Below are 21220 nucleotides of genomic sequence, written 5' to 3'. Positions count from 1 at the left end.
GTTCCTTTCTAATTCAAATCCTGTGATATGACAACTCTGCTCACCAATCCGGGAAATACATATAGTTCTCACCACAAAGGTAAATTTCCAACCAGTTTCAGTTAAGGAACCCTTTTCATTAAGTAACTTGGAAGGCAGGAAATGAGACTTCAAGCAGAATGCCAAATAGATCTATATAATTAGATCACACTCAGACACTGGCTACCAGGAAAACTGTTAAAATCAGACACTGAATATATCCAATTCAAACATTAAAACAAGTATAGGAACCATTTTCTGAATGTTGAACAGAATATCACTGTACTGTGTAAGAAAATCTGAGATTCTCTCACATGGCAAATCCTGAGTTTCCAGAACAGTACTTGTTATCAACTTGTGTTGTCTGTAGTAGGTGTTGAAAATTATGGGAGGATAGGGTGCTGTGAATTAGATAAACTTCTAAAAGACCAGGAGAAACTATAGAGGTTTTTGAACTAAGTAGCAGAAGCAGATTACTATTGACCAAATGCAAGATAATAAACAGTGGGAGACACTACTAAAGCATTCACATGCATTTTTGAATGGTAAGTTAACTAAAAATGGCTGATGTTGCATGCACTGACATTTCACAGCGAATGTGTATTTGAAAAAAAAAATAAAAAAAATGGAAAGAGTAGAAAAGGATGTATGACTTCATCATGGACCTGTTTTCTTTTAAGTCACTGATGAATTCAAATGGTAAAAAAAGTTTGCTTACAATATATATAGAAGAAACATTCCAACTCATGTTCTATTTTATGTGTTTACCATGATTTTAGATACAAGCAGTCAAGAAACTTTATGAACTGGACAAAAAATGATGCAATAAACATCATAATGACTGTGATTCAGCTGCTATAACTTCCTATTGAACTTGTAGGCAAACAGATCGACAGAGGTACTATATTTTCCCACACTATCATGTTAAATCTTACATCAGAAAAATTATTCATTCTTATTTATTTACATATTATTAGTTACGATCATTTATGAATGACAGATCTCTTGTATTTCTTCATATCACATTGAATTTTCAGTTCTGATCCATTTTACATGCATGAAAGCCTGACCGTAAGAAGCTATGTAAAGTCACCAGCACTTCAGGAAAACAGCTGGCATTTATGCTGCTATGTTCCATAACACAAAAACATACAGGAGAAATGAAAACAGAAATTTCTCATGTTTTTCAATCAGCACCTACAGTACTGTTTACAAAATTGTCTTTGTCTGCACTTTTATCCACCAGATATTTATACTGAATCATACTGCAATGTCACATTGCAGTTTATCATAACTTTGGCTTAAAAAGAAAGGCAAAACCCAAAAGCAGAACAAACAGAAAACCCCAAACACGTTGTAGGATTTGTTTACCCATTTAGAGTAGGAAGAATTGTCATTAATCATAAATCCAGAGTATCCCAAACTAGTAATATTAGATAGATATATGTTTAAAAACTACACAGCACACATTCTCTCATCTCCACACCAGAAAAATTCAACTACTTTGAGGCAAAGAAGCATGAAACACTCTTCTTTAAATGACAGCTATTAACTCTTTATTCGGTATTCCAGGTAGATCATCACTGTTGCAGATTCTGTGAAGCACAGATTCAAGATGAGACTTGACATCTCAGTATGAAGGAATACTCTTTACACCACCTCATATTAAAGACTTCCCATAGCTCCCTAAGGAAGAGGTCATCTATTTCTAGTCATAATCAAATGAACAAAAGACAAGTTGTCTATATTAATATTCATGACTCCTCGTGACACAGAACTTGCTTTTGTTTATGAATGCATATATAAAAGCATCCCCTCTCCAACAGATTTTAGCAGTATTTAGAGTTCAATACTGGTCGAATATGTGTATAATAAAGCTACTTTAGTCGTTACTACTTTAAAATATGACTTAATTTCCAACTTATGCATTTGGTCTTTGGAGTTCATTTAGCATAACTTTCACAAGCACACCACCTACGCATACGTTATATAATTGATGAATCAAAATACTTTATTAAAAGACTGACAGCTGATGAGTCAACTACCCCAACAAACGTCTACTTATCTATCAACTGCACCTTTTTTTTAACATGAAAGATAAATGTAAATAATTTTTAATTGAACCAGAACAGAGGTCAGCAAAGCATTTGGAGGAAATATGGACAGCTCTAAAGTTATCTCTAGAATAATAAATACCAGTTCTGAGTCAGACTGAATTTTCTTAACACACTGTATCCTAACTCCAGCGAGGTTCAAGGACTGAAGATGCATATGAGAAACAACGAATTTGAAGCAATACTCTTGTTCAGCAATCTGCAACTTAAAGACTTCTTGATTTTTTTTTTATTTTTTCTTATGTGACCATTCTTCTGATTATTTTTTTAGTAACTTAGATGTGTTTGAACATTCTAAACTTCTCTAATGCACAAAGTATAACAAACCGAACTTTTTTCCCCAATGAATTTAATACACAGAATATTAGCAGACATCTGAAAATCCAAACAATGCATTTATCAAAATAATCAGTCATCAGTTCATAACCCAAAGAAGTTTTCAAAGCACAAGCCAATCAAACAAACCAGGGCCACTCTGAACTAAGAGTGGAAACAAGAGAGCAGCAGAAGAAACAAGTCATAATTCTCTGTAAGAAAGAGCATAACATATCCCCTTCTGAAATGCTTTACTATAGTAAATGTAAGCCATCATCAACCTGTTACCTGCATCCTGTATACAAATGCAAGATTATATTTATAAACATAAACTTGTCATACAGATTGTAAACTGTCTGTTCAATGAAATATATATATTAAAAAAATCACAAACAAACCAGTCTGTACTGTGTAATTTACATATAAACAACAATAGCTTCTTCAAGATATTTATTTTTCATTATTAATTAGCTTCCAATCATTTAAAAGCTAAGTTATTATCACTGGACTTACCCATAATGGTTAAAGCTGTGGCTTTTGTTAAGTCTTCTTTCATTGATTCTATTATTTCAAGATTACCACCATCCAAGTTGCATCTATTTATGGTTCCATTTCCTGAACTGATCCAGTAAAGTTTGTTTTCCCCATAATCTATTGATAAACCTGTAATTAATATATACAGGTTTAACTGTGGCTTGAGTTGATAATAAACATTTAGTGTTAAACTGTTTTCATAATAAAAGTGTAGTTATGAAATATATATATACACACACAAAACCCTGTTATTTATCCATTCATCTAGTCAAACCTAAAAAAAAGACAGAGAGAGAAACAAACCAAACTGCCCATTTATACTGAAAAAAAGCACGCCTTTTTAAAAAAAAGATTTCTGCCTTTTATTTCTCCCAAAGTCTACACAAATCAATCAGTGACTGACTGATGAAATAGCATTATCTGGCAAAGAAAAATTACTTGAACAAACTGAGGTCTTAAGTGAGGTCATTAACTACTAGTTAATGCAAACTAGAAACCGTCATTTGTATTCTATAATAATGAATACTTAAAAAATTAGGAAAAAAGCTATTTTTTGTGATTCAGAACCATGAAAAGTCTGCTCTCTGCCTACATGTGCAGCCCTTCGCTTAGAATGCTAAAATACCAAAACCTAATACTAATTCTCACTAAGTTTACAGTATTCATTTTACTTTTGCTTCATAGTGAACTGACCTCATGATCAGTTCTTTGGAGTTAGAAGAAAGGGAACCACAGAAATAAAACAGTTGCAAAATAACCTACTAAATGAATAAAGCATACAATTTACTGCAAGTAAAAGCAAAGAATGCAGAGATAAAGTGTTTCAGACTTCTATAATCCTTGAAAAACATTCAAGTAACTGTAGCAGGAGATCTTCCATGGTGAAATGTGCTTGGCATGGTGACAATACATGCCATAATAATTTGTTTTGGTGCTACACTTTTCCCAGAACTCATGTTAGGCACCCAGCAGACAGTTGCCAAAAAATACTATATTTCACTCCATAGGTCAACCTCTAGATACTGTACAGTACACTTCTTCCATCATGGAAACTGCTTCTCTATGGAAAGCCAGATCTATTTTCAAAATCCTGATGGAAGGAAGGAGTGCTGCATGCTGCGGTACTTTCAGCTACCATCATGCCACTATTTCTTTACATGTATTTGACATAGTAGGCCAAAAAGTGTCCACTTTCTAAGCTTTTGAAAAACAGCTTTCCAGTCCTTTACAGTTACTGCTATTTTCTCCCCTCTCTGTAAGTGTATCAGCCAGAACAAAACAATCCACCCTCAAGAGAAGATAAGGATACCAAGTAGCGCCTTCAGGAGAGATTGATCTTGCAGCATCTCTCTGCACATACATGTTGTCCTGACTGTACAACCAGCATTGCTCACAGTGAAAAGACAGTGCCACACACCTTGGAGGCAAGCGGCATGTGCAGTATTTAGACCTAGCACAGGAAACTTTCCTGGGAATAGGAATGAACCTTGCTATGCATTACAATGGTAATATGCAAGTACAAAAGTTTCCTTACTCTGAGATGGATAGCATTTGCCATCCTCTGTAACTCTTTACTGCTACCAGTGAGCTACTCACTGATTTCACCTAGAAAAATCTATTTATGGGATTGTTGTGAATGCAATCTACACAGCTATTAAAATGTTATCTTGTCAGGTTTCCTACTTCTTCAGATATTAAACTGGTGCTTCCATATAAGAGTATTTCAATCACCCAGCACCAATTGACAAGAAATAACATTCCTATCTCCTTCTACCCAAGCCTACCACATTTTTCTTCCCAAAGTATTTTGCTGTTGTGTTATTCACCTATTACCAACCTTTGTGAAAACATATTATTTCTGTTTGTTTAGATTTTTTAAGGAACTGTCCCGTTTTTTCCAGTGAAAATAGGTGACTCACTAGCCATAAGGATCACAGACACTCATGATGCATTCTGTGTGGGTGACTGGCTTACACCTTATGTCCCAGCTGCCAAAGTCAACCTAAATATGTGGATTGCAAAATACTGGTGTCAGAGAATTCTGTCGTGTTTGGTTTTTTTTTGTTTGTTTGTTTTTTGTTTTTTAATATTTCCATGACTTAGGCCATCACTGTTTTCACAAGCATTTTTTAGTTTCCTTACTGAAATTTCCAGAAATATGCTACTATTTAAAAAGCGTATCATAATGGCTATTCCAGCAATTCATACACAGAGGTTCCAGTCTTAAAACCACATATATAATGAGATATTTAGCTTTCACTACCAGAAAATCAAGTTTGAAATTTTAATTTGGAGCACCCTGAAGTACAAAGAAATGACTCTTGATAGCACTTTTCACACAGTTACTTTTAAAATTATGTATTTTCCTCTAACTTTATGTTTACCTGTGGAAATGTTCTGTAACAAGCAGTGGAAGCTTATGGAAACTGTGTTCCAAGAACTTTCAAGTTGGGGTTCATTCTTACTATCTAAATCAATTGAATGTTGGACACTGCTAATTACAAATTAGATGAAGTATAGGAACAGAATTTACAATTTTTGTTCACATTTCCCACTTTAGAGACTTAAGAAAGGTTTTTTTTAACTGTTTATGGCTGATTACATTTCAGGTGAAAAATGAGTGCTTAAAATTAGGACGTCCTTAGGCTTGTTTCTCTGCTAAACATAAACGCATACTTAAGAAATAACTTTTTTTAAACAAACAAAATAAATTTAGGATGAAAATTTCAAAAGCTAATCTCAAGAACATTTTTGGTTAACACCTGCAACAATGTAGTTTTTGTAAACCATGTTATATAAAAAAAGAAAGCAAGGAATATTCAACTGGAGAGTCAGCCAAGAAAATGAAACAAGAACAGCTAGAACAGCAATCAGAGCTGTGATATCATCATGAGCAAAACGGAAACTCCAAATTTGTTCAGAAGAAAGGATTGAACTCTATTTCAAAAAACAAACACCTCTCCCTCAACCTGTAATTATGGAGTCCTTTGAAGTTAGCTGAGAGAGAATCCAGTATGTTTTTAAAGGTTATTTAACCCAGTTATTTCAAAACTTACTAACAATACAAACTTGACAATTTAGTAATAGCCATTTCCTTAACAACAGTCCAATGAATGCACAGTTTGTACTTTTAGGGTTTTATAACAAACAACTGCTTAACAGTTCAAGTTAACTGCTTAAAGTTCAAGACACCAATGATCAAATGATCTGCATCACAAAGTACAAAATTAAGCACTAATTCTGAACCCCCATGACTGCAGTTTAATGGAACCTCAGTGATTAGTTCCCTTTTTTAACAAATCTGTATGTGTCAGTATTTCAGCCTTTATAGAACTGCAGATAAAAATGAGACACAATGTGTAGTTGTTCCAAGATTATCAGTTTCCAAAATCTCCAAACTACATACTCCTGATGTTGATAAGAAATATTTTAATTGAAATAGTCTCCTCCTTTTAATAGAACTCAAATTGAGAAAAAAAATCATCAGCATACTTCAGGTCACAGATTGGAAAATTTTCCCTCATTCTTAAAATTTTGAAATTATGCCTTAAGAAAACAAAAAACCCTATGACTTATCAGGACATCCAACTCTTATAAGCCATATATTTGCTTTCCAGTAATCCACCTGTGACCTCACTTATTAGATCATTCACCTCGCTCCCCAAATATTCAATATCAGCACTGCATGAACTAGATTTTCACTTGTAGAAAAAGACAGCTTCTCAGTTAGAAATTAGATGCTAAATCATAGTTTTAAGACTGCTACTCTCTGGCTCTTCAGCAATGTTTTCTTGTTCTTAGCATGAGAGTGCCAAGATGTTAATTAGCTTTATGCTAATGGTAAGGGTAATTTAAACCATTAAAAAAGGCATTTTGCATATATTTCTATTTAGAGTTCGATATTGGAAATTTAGTACTTATTTTATCTATAGTGTATCTGATAATTTTTCTCAGACATGCAACAGAATTTGTTTTCATATCCATCAACAGACAAAACTGAGCCAAGACATCTACCGATTAGAAAGTTTTTCAGAAATAGACAAGTGCAAGCTTTACTTTCCCTTTACATACATACTTTACTCTACACACTTTGCATACTACATATTCTATGCTTTACATACTTTACAATTTAGCATGCTTTCAGAGAGCCAAGAAGGGAAAAACGGTTAAATCTCTACGGTTTCCTTATTATGTGATAGGTATCATTACTATGCAGTAAGATCCTTTCATCTGGAATATAACCTATTTGAAGTAATTCTTATCAGATCTCAAAGGTGTTAAAAATTAATCCAACACTATAGAAAGAAAAAACATTGTTTCACTTGCAGCTCCGTGGTGAAGTAAAAAAGTAATGTTGCAATCATCATTCCTCCAAGCTTACAGGTACGTTTAACTGCACGAACAGTCCATCCGATACCAGTGAGACTTTACATGTCCATGAAGAAAAACATCAGAAAACCCACGTGGATTTGCACATGCAGCCTTTGACAAACTGATATACTTACAAGGGAGGGGAGGGGGGAAAAAAACAAAAAGGAAAAGAAAAAAAAAAGGAGTACTTACCATTCTACCATGTATTTGGTTCAGTGGCTTTACTGCTACTCAGAACAAACTCAATGACAGAAACCATAAGGACTGCAATTTAGGACCTATGATCACAGGATATTCAGTGCAAAATGTTGCACACAGGCTTATTTCCTAATATTGTCATAATATTATTAAATGTGTTTATGGTTTATACTTCACCTTAAAATTAGTGGGTTTACCACTCCTTTTCCTCCCAATAAATGTCTCTTCAAGTGGATAGACAGAAAATCAAATCGACAATAAAAGACACCAAATAATTTCTACAAAATTATTTGAAATTAGGGTCTAAAATGCATTCTGTGTTGCTTTGTTGTCAAATTTATTCAATTATTTGTCATATTTACTTCAGCCTGCTTAAAGCATTCAGTTATGAAAACCCATAGATGCCTTAATATGTAATCACTTTATTTATAGGTCATTAATAAGGCAACAACAATTGTTGTAACCACTTTAACTCTAAAAAAAAAAAATGAAGTTACAAGAAGAAAAGATACCTGAACCAAAAATAAATGCAGCTGGGATTCTGGTGAGGAAGGTTCTACATTTGCAGTCAGAGTATCCTCTCACATACATTCATAAATTTAAAGCATTCTCTCTACGCTTTTTTTCCCCATGACCAAAAGACTGAGAAATACAGATGGCTTCTCATTCACCTTCGGTCTACGGTAATCCTAGAGGTTAATAACAATGTATGTAGCCCACTAGAATAGATTTCAATTAGAATGGGCCAAAAATATCTTAAATTGCAAAACACAGGGGTACATCAGTGCTTTTCATGTCTTTATGTCTGTTCTTATCTCTGTTATACAGTACATGAAAAACATCATTGTATACTTAAACAGCATTTCAAGATAATGTCTGTAATAAAGCACTATCGAATAAAAACACAACAGGAAAAAAGGTATTTACCAACAGGATCTTTTTGATTCTGAAAGAGTATTTTGCTGTTGCTGCCATCCATGTTTGCCATGTTAATTGTGTTACCATCCGTCCAGTAGAGCTTACTGAAGAAGAAGATGAACATATTTCAAATGTTGCTTTGTTTACACAGTATTTTTAATGCATCAATAGGGAAAACATTCCTAGAAGCAGGCAAAATATACAACTAATGATTACATGATTTAATCAACAGTAAGCTTTGGTAGGGAAGCAGTACTCAGAAATCTCAGCAAAATCTTTGAAACACATGCATTTACCTTAAGTTTGAAACAAAACAGAAAGGGCAACTCAAAATCTGAAAACTCAGCTTCTGACAAGCTTTACCACAGTTCATTTGTTAAAACCACAGATATCTTACCCTTTTACTGGGTGAACTGCAAGACACTGGGGTTTATCGATTCCATGGATGATTGAGGTTTTCAAGGAACCATCTAAATGTGCCACATTAATTTGTGTTTCATCAAATTCTGAGCTAATCCAATATAAATTACGTGATATCCAATCCACTGCAAGACCTCTGATACTCTGGATATCTGCAAAAAGTGAAAGTAGTTATTCTCTTTATTTTCTGTCTGGATTATTCTCAGACTTAGAGAAAAAATCCCAACAATATCTTCTACAGCTTGTTAACAATATTGTGCAATATGCTACTCAGATGTCTGTACAAACTGGTTGCCAAGAATTAATAATCATTATTTTTCTTCTTGGGCCTGATATACTTGCAATAAGAACATCAAAACTGCACTGAAGATTTAGGAAATCCTCCATAAATACTTCTTTTAAAGTTAGCATAAAACATATTGTCCAAAAATAATAATCAGACAGACGGTGAATTTTCTGAGTGTATTTTTCTACTTACAAATGCATTTATTACTCAATGCAGTATTAAGAAGTGTGGTTTGTGGTGGTTTTTTTTAATGGATGATGATGTAGAATGAATTACCCTCCACTGGAAAGTTCAACACTCACAATTACTAAACATAAATATTATTCATGATGTAAGAGGAAGGCTCATACTTCTTTAGTTGCGAGTTCCACTTTACATAGAGAACATTAAGTGGCTTTCTAAGGCACAACTATGCTGAAGTTTAAAAGCCTACTTCCCTCTTTAGCACCAGGAAGACTCAGTATGGAGTATCTGAATTAAAACCACTGGTTTATAGCACACTTCTACAGCATGTTAGTAGGTAAGTAGCTACATGACTAAAGAAGTTTTGGTTTTATTTCTGAAGGCTTTTGAAGACTCCATCTTACTCCCCTGCTTTCCTGGAAGTAGCTAAACATCTGTCAGCCAATGGAAAGTAGTGAAGGAATTTTTTTTTGCTTTGCTTGTGCACACAGCTTTTGGTTTTCTTATTAAACTGTCTTGATTTCAACCCATGAGTTTTCTCACTTTCATCCTTCTAACGCTCTTCCCCAGCCCACTCACATGGAGTGAGCAAGCAGCTGTGTGGGGCTTAGCTGATTTCTGGGGTTAAACCACAGCAGCATTACCTGCAGTAGTGACAAACGAATATAATATGATCAATTTAGTACCTTCACAAGTGTCTTTGTATGAGATAGTCTTCCTTAGCAAGACACTGATTTTTTTTTTTTTAAATATATTGATATCTGCCTTAAACGCTGCATACAAAATCACTGCTCATCATTTAGATATCAACAAGCTGCTCTGCTTTGGCATAGCAATGGTTCATACTGTACAGCACCTTTGAAGATGAGGAAGCAGGCTAAGGGCGATTTCATGATTTCATTATAGTTCATAGTTTATACACTCTCTCTTTGTCAACTTCACATGATTACTTCCACTGACAGAATTATTATCATTGACAAACTAACATGGATGTGGCTGTGGACTGACTTGCCTATACCTAAGGTCAAACAGTGATTGGGCATTAGGAAGTCTGCCAATTTTAGAGAATGCAACAAGGGCCACTGAATTCAGAGCCTTGACCCATTTTAAACTGATCCCCTGCCTTTTTGGTTGTGGGTGGGTTTTTGTTTGTTTGTTTGTTTGTTGGAGGAACTAGAAAACAAGCATTTCATACTTTTAAAAAGATTAAACTATGACTTTGGCATCTTTGTGACATTAACATAAGACTTCATCCTGCAAGAATCCCACTAGTATGTGCTTACAAAGCTTCTTATGCTCTCATAAGAAGTACAAAAATACAACTGTAAGTAAATGAGATCATTTCCACATAGTAAGTAGTCTTTATAATGTTTTGATGTGCCAGAACATGGTAAATTTGCATATTTTATATATAATGAGTTACATCTGGCACAGAAAAAAAGAACAGCCCAGAAAACCTCCAGCACAGAAGCTACCACAATAAAAAGAATGCTGATAAACAGAAACACTTACACACAGTACGTTTCTTTAAGTTTCATTAAGTTGACAAGTTTTGTGATTTTTCACTATATATTTTATATAGTAAACAATGTTTTTTTGGAATACTACCATTTAAAAACACAAGAACTCTTCCTCTTCTGGGCACCTCAATGATGTAAAGACTAGCTCTAAGAGGCATTCTGAACTTTGCTTTCATTACTGGTACTGAAAAAAAATCTCCAATTATCAATAAAGTCGTCTCTGAGATAGCAGGTGAAAAAAACAAGATACTTACACAAAATAAACAGGTTCATCAACCTACACAGCCAAGAATTAATATTGCCACATTTGTCCAATGATTTCCCCAAATATGCTAATTCAGAACAAAATTCTTCTGGAGTGACACCAGGGGCAGAACTTTATTTGGGGAAATCATCAAAAAATTAATCAAAAAACTAAAGAGGTCTGTTTTTTTTTATTTGTTTTCAAAATCAGAAAAGGTCTGATCTTGCAGAAGTGATTTTTTTCTTTTCATCTCTTCCCCTTCAAACACATATTTAACAGTTGAGGAACCAGAGTTTACAGAATTTGCCTTGAGATAATTACTGTCAGAACAGTTTTCTATGTTCAAGCAGATAGTTATATTACGAAATAGAAGAACATTGTGTGGTGCTAGGAGAGGAACTGATAGTGGTTGGACATGAACAAACAAACAAACCCCAGCACTAGGCAAGGAAAAAAACCGGTATCACTTTAATACTGAAGCTACTGCCATAGGGTTGAAGCAATCATGAACAGACTTTACAATCCATTAGGTTTCTGTACTCAAAGTACAAAGCAAAAGTGCCGGAACAATGGAAGTGTTAACTACAGAAAAAAACAAGCCAGCTATGATTTTCCATTTGCAATATTTTAGGTTTCCTTGTATCGCTGTAAGCAATCTACCTGTAAGGAAAAAGCTCAGTAAAAAGGAAAATCCGAAATCTACTGTTATAAGTAACTGAAGCAGCACTGATGGAACAAAAGTTTACAGGATTGAAAGACACAGACTCAAGACCACTTCCTCACAGCATTCAAGTACTGCAAACAGCCTGATGGCAATCAGTTTGAACAAGACACATGCTGGAAGAAGACAACAGGTAAATCCATAACACCAGTATTACCAAAATTACAGAGCTACCACACCATGTGTTTCATGAATGGTGCCAAAGCTGAAAGATCTACATAAACTGGAAAGAAAAAAATAACTCTGATGCTGCTAATTTCTTCGGTAGGTCAGCGCTATGTCAGAATACTGTTGTTTTTCTGCTTTTCATTTTATTACTTCTACCTTCCCCAGAAGACATTATTTCCATTGTTTACAATATTTCCAATCTCATATAAAAGCAATGTTAAAATAACACCACAGTTTAGTTAAATAAAAATGAATTGTGAATCAATAAAATGAAGCGGAATCCAAAACAAAATTATGCTTTCTTATTGTTTAGATCAATTATCCAATACCAGTGGAAGGTACACTCAACAAGAACTTTGGTACATATTTTAGCATGCTTATAAGTACAATGAATTATTATTACTTCAATGTTATGGTATTTACCTCTTGAAATAATGGTTTCTAAGCCAGTGCCATTAATGAAGGCACGCTTGATGGTCTGTGTTTTCACATCAGTCCAGTATAAGCGCTCCTCCGCAGCATCAAAATCAATGACTGTCACATCATCAATGTCAGGAACAGTGAAGGCTGTGATGAAGTTGAAGTATGGGTTTTCTATGTCCACCCCTCTTATTTCTGAATGCCTTGCATAAAGAAGAAACTTCTTCCTTTCTGTTAGAAAAAAGAAAACATCACTCCTCATCCTCTGCACAACATCACTAACAGAAGTTCAAGTCATTCATTTAAGATCACTTTACAAATGTGTAAATAAAGTTTACATGAGTGATTTAACATCCAGAAATCCTGCAGCTTAGTGACAATTGAGAAATAAACTATGACAGAAAAGCACAAAAACGTCACAGGAAAAATATATTAATTCTGGATGCTGGACATGATGTTACTGCAACCTAAAGCTGTATGGTCTCATGAATGTGTAAGAGAGAATGTTAAAAATGTTATTTTAAAATTTTTACTCCACTTATCCCAATCACAAAAATATGATTTCATTTGCCAACATATCCTAACAGATAATAAAATTTGGTATATCAGGGCAACAGAGTATCACCGTAACAGGGAAGTTTCCCAAAAAATGAAACTCAGTAGGAATTCCACAATGTACGTGTAAGCAGTGAAAACAGATGGAAAAAAAAAACCACCAACAAACATTGATTGTTTTAATTTAGACATTCCCTAATGAAAAAGGGTAATACCTTAAAGGCAAAACAGACTTCTGTTTTTCTAATCTCAACAATCTAAATTATTGGAGCAAATGTCTGCTCCAAACAGTTAAGGTAACTTTCTTCACCGCAATACCCTTGATACAATGAAGTATTTTTCTGTATTTCCTAAACATTATTAATGCACACTGAAAAGAATACTATAGTACAAGGTTTAACTGATAAAAGACACAATTATTTGACATTTAAACAGCTTTTATAACTTAAAAGTCTTTACTGCAATTCTTTATAAAACTCCCCTGCAAGGCTGCATGTCTAATATTTACTCTTAGTTTCATTTTCAAGGATTAAGAAAATGAAGACTACTTTAGAAGAACAGGTAGAGATTTAAACATGAAGCACATTTCTGTCATTCAGCTTACCTGACTCCATTTTTCGGTGACACATTTTACAGTATACATCTTTCTGTTTTGTAGAGATAACTTTTACTAACATATACACAAGGAACAGGAAAAAATGGCTATGGTATTAAACATCAAAGCTACACACACCTCATATATTAGAGTTATCAATTCTCAAAAAGTAGATATCGCTTTAAAATATACCATCAAAATGTACTGTAAAGATTTTTTTTAAGATTGTGTTTTAATTTGTCCAGTTCAAAATTCTAAAATAAATACAATTGTCAGAATTTCGGAGGAAAACTTACCGTAACATGTTTTCTTGTCTAAAGACAGTTTCATCAGATGTGGACAGGCACATGCCGCACTTCTGTTGTGATTTATCAGACACATGTGAGAACATGGACCTCTGCCCTCATTAGCAGCACATGGATTGGAATCTAAAATTGAATAATGAAATACACAAAATATAAGAACACTTTTTGGGACTAATGTTTGTCAAACTAGCATAAGCTACACTGGTGAGAAAGGGGTGAAAATTCTGTTTGAATACAAAGCTGGCCTCATTGATTAAGCTTTTACTCGAATCAACTCTTCTAGGTTAATATTCAAATCTCGTCCAAGCATATAATGGTGTATTTGTTTGTTTGTTTGGGTTTTTTTAAACATGGAAAGTATTTTACACTCCTAATCAGGACACATGGGATAAAAAAAAAAAATAAATAAAAAAATTAACATGATGAGGACCTGAACAGCAAATTTCATTTTGTGAAGAGCCAAACCTTAGATTATGCAATGAATTTTGGCAATGCCAATGTCTCCTCTCAATTTGATCTACCTACTGGAATCTTACTTAGAAATATAACATGCAATAATAATTTGAAAAAAAACCAACAAAAAACACACCAAAGTATTTCTACTTTCCTCAGAGAAAAACCTCTCTTAAGTGCAGACTTTTTCAAGTATCTTCCTATAGTTCACTGATTGCACAAGATGTGCTAAAATTGCTTTAAAGAGCAGAAAAAAGCTGACCGGAGAAGACTTCTTAGTCTTACAAAATCTAGAATTTATTCTTATTATTTTCATCAGTTATTATACACACACAGTTCCAGAGCACTCCTGAAGAGACATTCCAAGCATAAAAAGAAAGTAATGTTGATTTTTCCGTTTACTGAAGGAACCTTAGAAAATTAACTATGATGAAAAGGGAAGCGGGAATGACTGAGTCATAAAGACAAACTTATAATTAACAAAATCAATTAGTTTAGAATACATTCCTCCAACGCTGTACTAGCCTGCAATATAAGTAATTAGATAAGTAGACAAATCTGATGTATGAATTTCTTTGCAAAATAAATTTAGCTCAGACTCAAGCACTATAATTTGAAGACACACTTCATTGCACCATTTCTATTTCATCAGCTCATGCTTCCTTAATTTTTTCTACCAACTCTTAAAACCTTTAACTACTTACTTGTCTGACCAGTGCTACAGGAAGAACGAAACTTTCAAAACCCTGGATAAATAGATTAATGAAATCCAGCATCTTCCATCATTCTATTTAAAAATTACAGAGTTTTACAGTTTTCTGTAAAATGATCTAATTTGCCCCTTTCAAACACTGGCAGGCAGCACTGGAGGCCACTCAGCACCCTACCTGCCTTTGCAGTGTCTCCTGTTATCCCAAGGTTTACTAAAAAGAAGCATCCCATTTCCATTCTGTCAGCTCTTCTAAACCTCTGACAGAAAGTCAGCTGGGCCAATAAGGTTAAAAATATTTATTCTTGGTTAATGACTTAGTATCTTCTTTGACTGCTAATGGACTGTAAATACCTTATTATTTTTACTCAACGACTATATTTGATTCTGCTTTTCCCCAAAATTACAATAGATAAATATTTATTAAACATCTTCACTTTTCTTGTATCTGGGGTAAGTAACAATGTGCAAAAATCTGGGGTGCTTTCTTTTAGTAAGTTCACAGCTTTGTGTGGCTGACAAAAAATATGAAGCTGAGGAAAACAGACTAAGTTAAGAAGGTTCCAGGAGCCCTTCAGGATAAGAATCAATCATTAATGGACTGTTAAAATGAACAAATAAAAGTCATCTATCCCTATGAACTACACATAAAAAATGAAACATAATGTCATATTTTGACAATACTGTGAAGGAGATAATTTAGGTTGTAAGGGATCTGTGGAGATAATCTAATGATTCAACCTCCTGAATTTTTTGGCATTCTTAACACTGCTGCTGCGAGATTTAAAATTTAGTCATATGTTTTGTAAAACAGCATCTCCTTTAATTTATTTGCCAATACAAAGCAGTAATTTCAGTGGAACCTGAACCTCTTTATATGCATACAACTGCCTGTGGTGAGGATCTACTTAGGGCCTAAGAATAATCATCCCCATATTGTTTTTCTGTGCAAGTAGTGCATTGCATTCTTCTGTACAAAAGTTGCTATTTGAGCATGGAATTCAAACAAAAGAACATACAGAAGAGAAAATAAAAGGCATGCTGGTTAATGATCATGTTAAAGAAAGGGTCATGATTAAAGTACGCTACAAGCACCAACAAAGAGGGGACAGTACAATTTATGTGCTGTCTGTCCACATCACAATTCACTTATCATAGAATACAAAATTAGTGGAAGAATAAGTGTTACAAAGCAGATGTATTTGTTTCCATGTGCTTGTGCAACTGGAAGAGTAAACTACCATAATCTAAAAATTACTTAAACCAGCACATAGGTATATATTCCTTTCATATTCATACTGCTTTCACCGAATAGGTATGCTATTGCTTTGACTCAAAAGTTTGGCTATTATTTCCTTGTGCTAGCTCTAACACTTGCTTCTGTTTCTATTGTGAATAACCACATAACCATTCCTTATTCACCTTCCCCATGCCAGTTACGATTTCAACAACTGCCATCATACAGAAGCCTATCTATAAGCTGCATTTCAAGAAGCACAAGCTTACCTGTCCTCATACAAAAACTTTTCCCATACTCTCAACGAGCCTGTTAAGCTTTCTCACTATCTTTTATATAATCTGTACACAGTATTCAAGATAGGGGAGTGATGTGGATATATATACAGCATTACAGTTCACTATCTGTGGTACTTTATTCTCTTCCTAATCATTTCCACCCATCTATTTTCCTTTTTATCATGGCAACCCACAGAACTGGTATTTTCACCAGCTGGCCAGCCTTTTGCATTATTTGACTGATTGCCACTGCTGATTGCTTGTCAATCTATTTCTTTTACAGTCCTGTACACAGACACACATATGTCACTCTTTGTCATCATATTTCTTCTTGACTGCTCCCTAAAACATTATGTAAACCAAATGTTTATTTTTCTTGACCAGTAACCTGGAAAAAAAAAACCTCAGACATTCAATCACCAGTTGACAAATGAGCAGTTACTCTGACAACCTCTGAATATCCATTCACTAGGGACCAACTTATCCTCCATATTAAATTCGTATTGAACCTGTATCTTCTTCACATCCGATTTTAGCTACGCAAAATTTTAATCTCATACTTTAATGGTGCATGGTATCATTCAAATTCTGCTTACACTTTCAAATATATGCACTACAGTTACATCAAAAGGATACTTTTAAATTGCTGACAATCTATTCCCACTCATATTTAAAACCAGTTATAGATCTAATTCTTTGCTCACCATCAATGCTTTCTGTAGTATTGCTTTTCATAGGGCCAAAGATCCTTCTGCTGTACTCGACAGTCAAGTTAAAATCTTTACACTGCCTTATTATATCCGACTATTTTAGCATTAATAATTTGCACTTGCAAGTTAGGAATGAACAGACAATGCATTAGTTCTAAAGTTAGTATTTATTTCCTATATTGACTATTTCAGTTTTTAATCATTCACTTGAAGAATTAGTCAGCATACCATCTAACAAAAAAATTATATTCACCGTTAAAACAAAATAACCAAGAATATTATCTCAAAGTTGGCACAGTTCTTCATGATACTCTTTTGCGTATGGTATGATATCTTTATGGTAATCTGAATTAATTTATTTAATGAATCTCTGATTCCCATTGCACCCCCACTGTACAGTTTGAGATAAAAGGGTGCTGCAAAATAAACAGTGAAATATGTAATTAATTATATAAGTCCATAACTAATAAATGAGTGCCTGGAATGATAGACTTTAAAAAAGCATACTGACATACTAGGCAGGTAAGAAACGCAGGTGTAAAAGAGTAACAAATGTGGTAACGCTAGAGTATTGCCAAGTGGAAAGACCAAAGGCAATAGTACTTTTAAGAGCAGGTACTATGCCTTATCAGAAACTTTCTAAAAAATCAGAAATTTCCTGTTAAAGTACATAATAAAAAAGCAGTGGCAAAGGATTAAATTAGATCCAAGTGTGAAAAGAAACACAAGAGTTACATGACAGAGTGACTAAGAAATAAAATGCTTGATAGAATTCAATATATGTATAATAATATACCAAGAAAAAAACAATCTCAAGTTACATACATGAGAACGGGCAGTGAAATAGCATCTATATCTGCAAGATCCTTTTCTGAAGCAACAGATTTATCCTTATGAAATGGCTGTCCAATACCCCTCTTACTACAAGAGCTAGGACACAGTGAACAGAATTATCAGGTATTAGGACCAAAACAGACAAGACAAGGTCCTCCCTCACACAGTGCATAGTTATGCACCACAGCCATCTGTCCAAAAAGCTGTAGACATCAAGTTCAAAAGTCAACTAGAAAAGGTCATGCAAGAAGAATCAAAGGCTTTAAAGCCTTTGACTCACAAAGACACCATTTTAGGTTCAAAAATCACCGAGTTAAAGGTTACTGGAAGTTGACAGGCTGTAGGGGAGGAGCATGGCTGTTATCTCCCCCCAGGTCCATAGTCTCCTGTAGCCACTGATCAGTCATTGTCAAAGACAGGCTGCTGAGTTAAGACAAAGGCAGAAGACACTGCTTGTATATTAAAAAAAAACCAACAACAAACCAACCAAACCACGCTGAACAACAGAACTTTCATAAAGCACAGAGGAATCAATTTTAAAGTTCAGAAGAATTTACATATTTTGCTTGATTTGTAATCCTTATGCCAATCTTGCTGCTGGTTTTGAAGTAAAAAGAACATACACAAGAAGGCTGTAATAAAATCTCACACTAATAGAATGTTTAACCCCTGCCCACCCCCCAATAAAATAGCCAGAGCTTCATTCTCGTGCATCTTAAGATACATTTCTGTAAAACAGCTGGCAATCCAGGCCTCAACAGCACACTGCAACAAAGCAGTGCTATGAAGTTAAATGTTTAGCATGTTTTAATTACAAAAGAGTTCAGTGGTACCAACATACTTTATATTCAACAGTTATTCTACTGCTGGTCCTGATATTTAGTCTAGAAAAACTCAATCTGCAAAAAGAAAAATAATGCCATGGCCATGGTGGGTTTTTTGTTTTGTTTTGTTTTTTTATTCAAATACTCTTGAGAAATGCAAAAACCTGGGGAATGTGTGAGAAATTCATGGCTTTCTAGCTGTTTTCAAGCTGTGATCACTCCAATGCACTATATTTACTCATCTCATCGCTATCCTCAGTATTACAACTCATGGTACAAGTGCAACTGCTTGTGCCTAATAGAAGCCCTTGTTCTTTGCAGAAAGTGGATTTTTTAAATATAATGGTAGTTGAGAAAATATTCTTCCTAGAAAACCTGTTTGCTATGCTGATAGCATTCCTGACACACAGCTTTGATTCCTTGAAGATGAATAGGTCTCAAGCTCACGTTCCCAAGATGTGACATCATTCTGCATTAGATCATGGAACCTTCCACAATCCCCTGTGGTTTACTGACAGATGAACCTATCGTCTGTACAAAGTACCTCACTACAGCATCACTACCTTAAATTATCATCTGTCCTAGATTAAACTGAAATAGTGTTGCTTTAGGCTACAGGAATTTATTTAGCACTGCTCTACCTTATTTAAATCAAATTAAGTTGCATGATATATTTTAAAAGCTAATAAGCTTTCACCTACATAGGTGACCCAGATGTATACCTATGGAACTGTGACTACAAAATGTTTGTCCTTCAGTACTATATATATACACTGCCATTTTGCAATGTAAATCTACTGTTTATTTTATTTTGGGATTCTAAATTGCATGCTATCTTGTTTAATTTACTGCAAAATTGCTACAAATTCAAGAGAAAAATTAAGACATAATCACATAGTGTCACCATTTTTCTCTAGTTCCAATAAAGCTATGTACTGGAGATTTGTAGAAAGAAATTGGTTCCATTGAAAGAGAACAATTTAGCGCAAACCCAGAAGGTCAATCATAAATCAGAATCTGGTGTTTACTACATCATAAAATAAAAGCTGCAATTACACAACTTCATATTTGAACTTCTTGATTCTGGCAAATAGCAACTGAAAACTCTTCTACAGCTTATACCTTGCCTTGAGGCCAAGGTATCTGTGACTCTAGAATACTGACTGATGTTTCCCTAGGCTATGGTCTCTCTCTAAAGACATTGCCTGGCCCCAGTCCAAACAGAAAACAGTTGTTTTATTCTGACAGCAAGAAATGGTTAATGCTGCTGTGAAAACACCACATACAGAACACTTCCTCAAATACCAAAGTTCAAGAAGTGACTAATTATTAAAAAAACACAAAAAACCAACAAAACCCATTGCTTGAAAGGGATGTGCAGAGATGCATATTTACTCCACCAATATTTTAAGATCCTAAGCATACATACTCTTTTGCCCAGAAGTCAGGCAGCTTTGTTAGAACTATACCCCAGTCTAAAAATTAAATTCTTCTAAGAGGTTTATTTTAAAAAGCAATAAATCCCAAGGAACTTGACATCCACTGAAAACCAGTAACATTCTTCTTTAAAGTAAGTTCATTATTATTTTAAAATTAAATAATCAGAAAAATGTATCCTGACAGCATATGTCACATATCGCAAGGTGGATTACAAGTTGTTCACTGTGAGTCCTTATCACAGTTGTCATCATGCATGAATACAACTCACAAACAGTAAGTTGTATTCACTGCTCGCCCTGTTTCAGTGCACACTATTAGCATTCTTCAAATCTTTTGACTACCAGTGTGCAGGGAGAATTTTTCTTGCTAGTAGTCATTTACATTAGAGCTATATCCATAGTCTTCTATGTGTAACTAATGCAGAACTGGGTTCTAAGACATTTACAAAGCCATACAAAACTGTGAGGATTTAATGTTTTCAAAGAAAGATTGCTCAGAACCTACTAACATAAAAGTCTGAATAGGTTACTGAGCAATACAAACCCTGTGTGAGAAGACAAACAAAGTATCATTTCTCAATATTTAAAAACCTCAAGTATACATGATAGGAATTTTTAAGTAGTTTCTATTACCATCAGCTTTTTGGCAGAAGAGGTGAAATTTATCTGGAGATCATGGAACATTCTATAACTAATTGGTGGTTATCCTCCAGTGGTACTTTTTACTCTCCTACATTTACATACAAATTAAGTCACTATCTTTTGTTATATCTCACAATAAAAACACATATTCAGTTCTTCTTTCAGAATTGGTGTTTTGCAGGGCATATCCCAAGAGCTTCTAGAGCTAG

The 21220-nt window shown here is 34.3% G+C and overlaps 1 protein-coding gene across 1 annotated transcript in view; it reads right to left on the bottom strand.

Annotated features, from left to right (window-relative positions):
• Positions 1–21220, bottom strand: part of LRP1B (LDL receptor related protein 1B) — a 379972-nt gene that overhangs the window by 208707 nt on the left and 150045 nt on the right. Inside the window, 5 exon segments of the mRNA XM_037398644.1 lie at positions 2961–3110; positions 8478–8572; positions 8866–9040; positions 12434–12661; positions 13877–14008. Coding sequence (XP_037254541.1) covers positions 2961–3110; positions 8478–8572; positions 8866–9040; positions 12434–12661; positions 13877–14008 — 780 coding nt within the window.

Source organism: Falco rusticolus, chromosome 8, assembly GCF_015220075.1.
Source record: "Falco rusticolus isolate bFalRus1 chromosome 8, bFalRus1.pri, whole genome shotgun sequence".
In the NCBI taxonomy this organism is placed as follows: Eukaryota; Metazoa; Chordata; class Aves; order Falconiformes; family Falconidae; genus Falco; species Falco rusticolus.
Note: the sequence above shows the minus strand (reverse complement) of the source record. Positions and strands in the feature narration are given on the sequence as shown.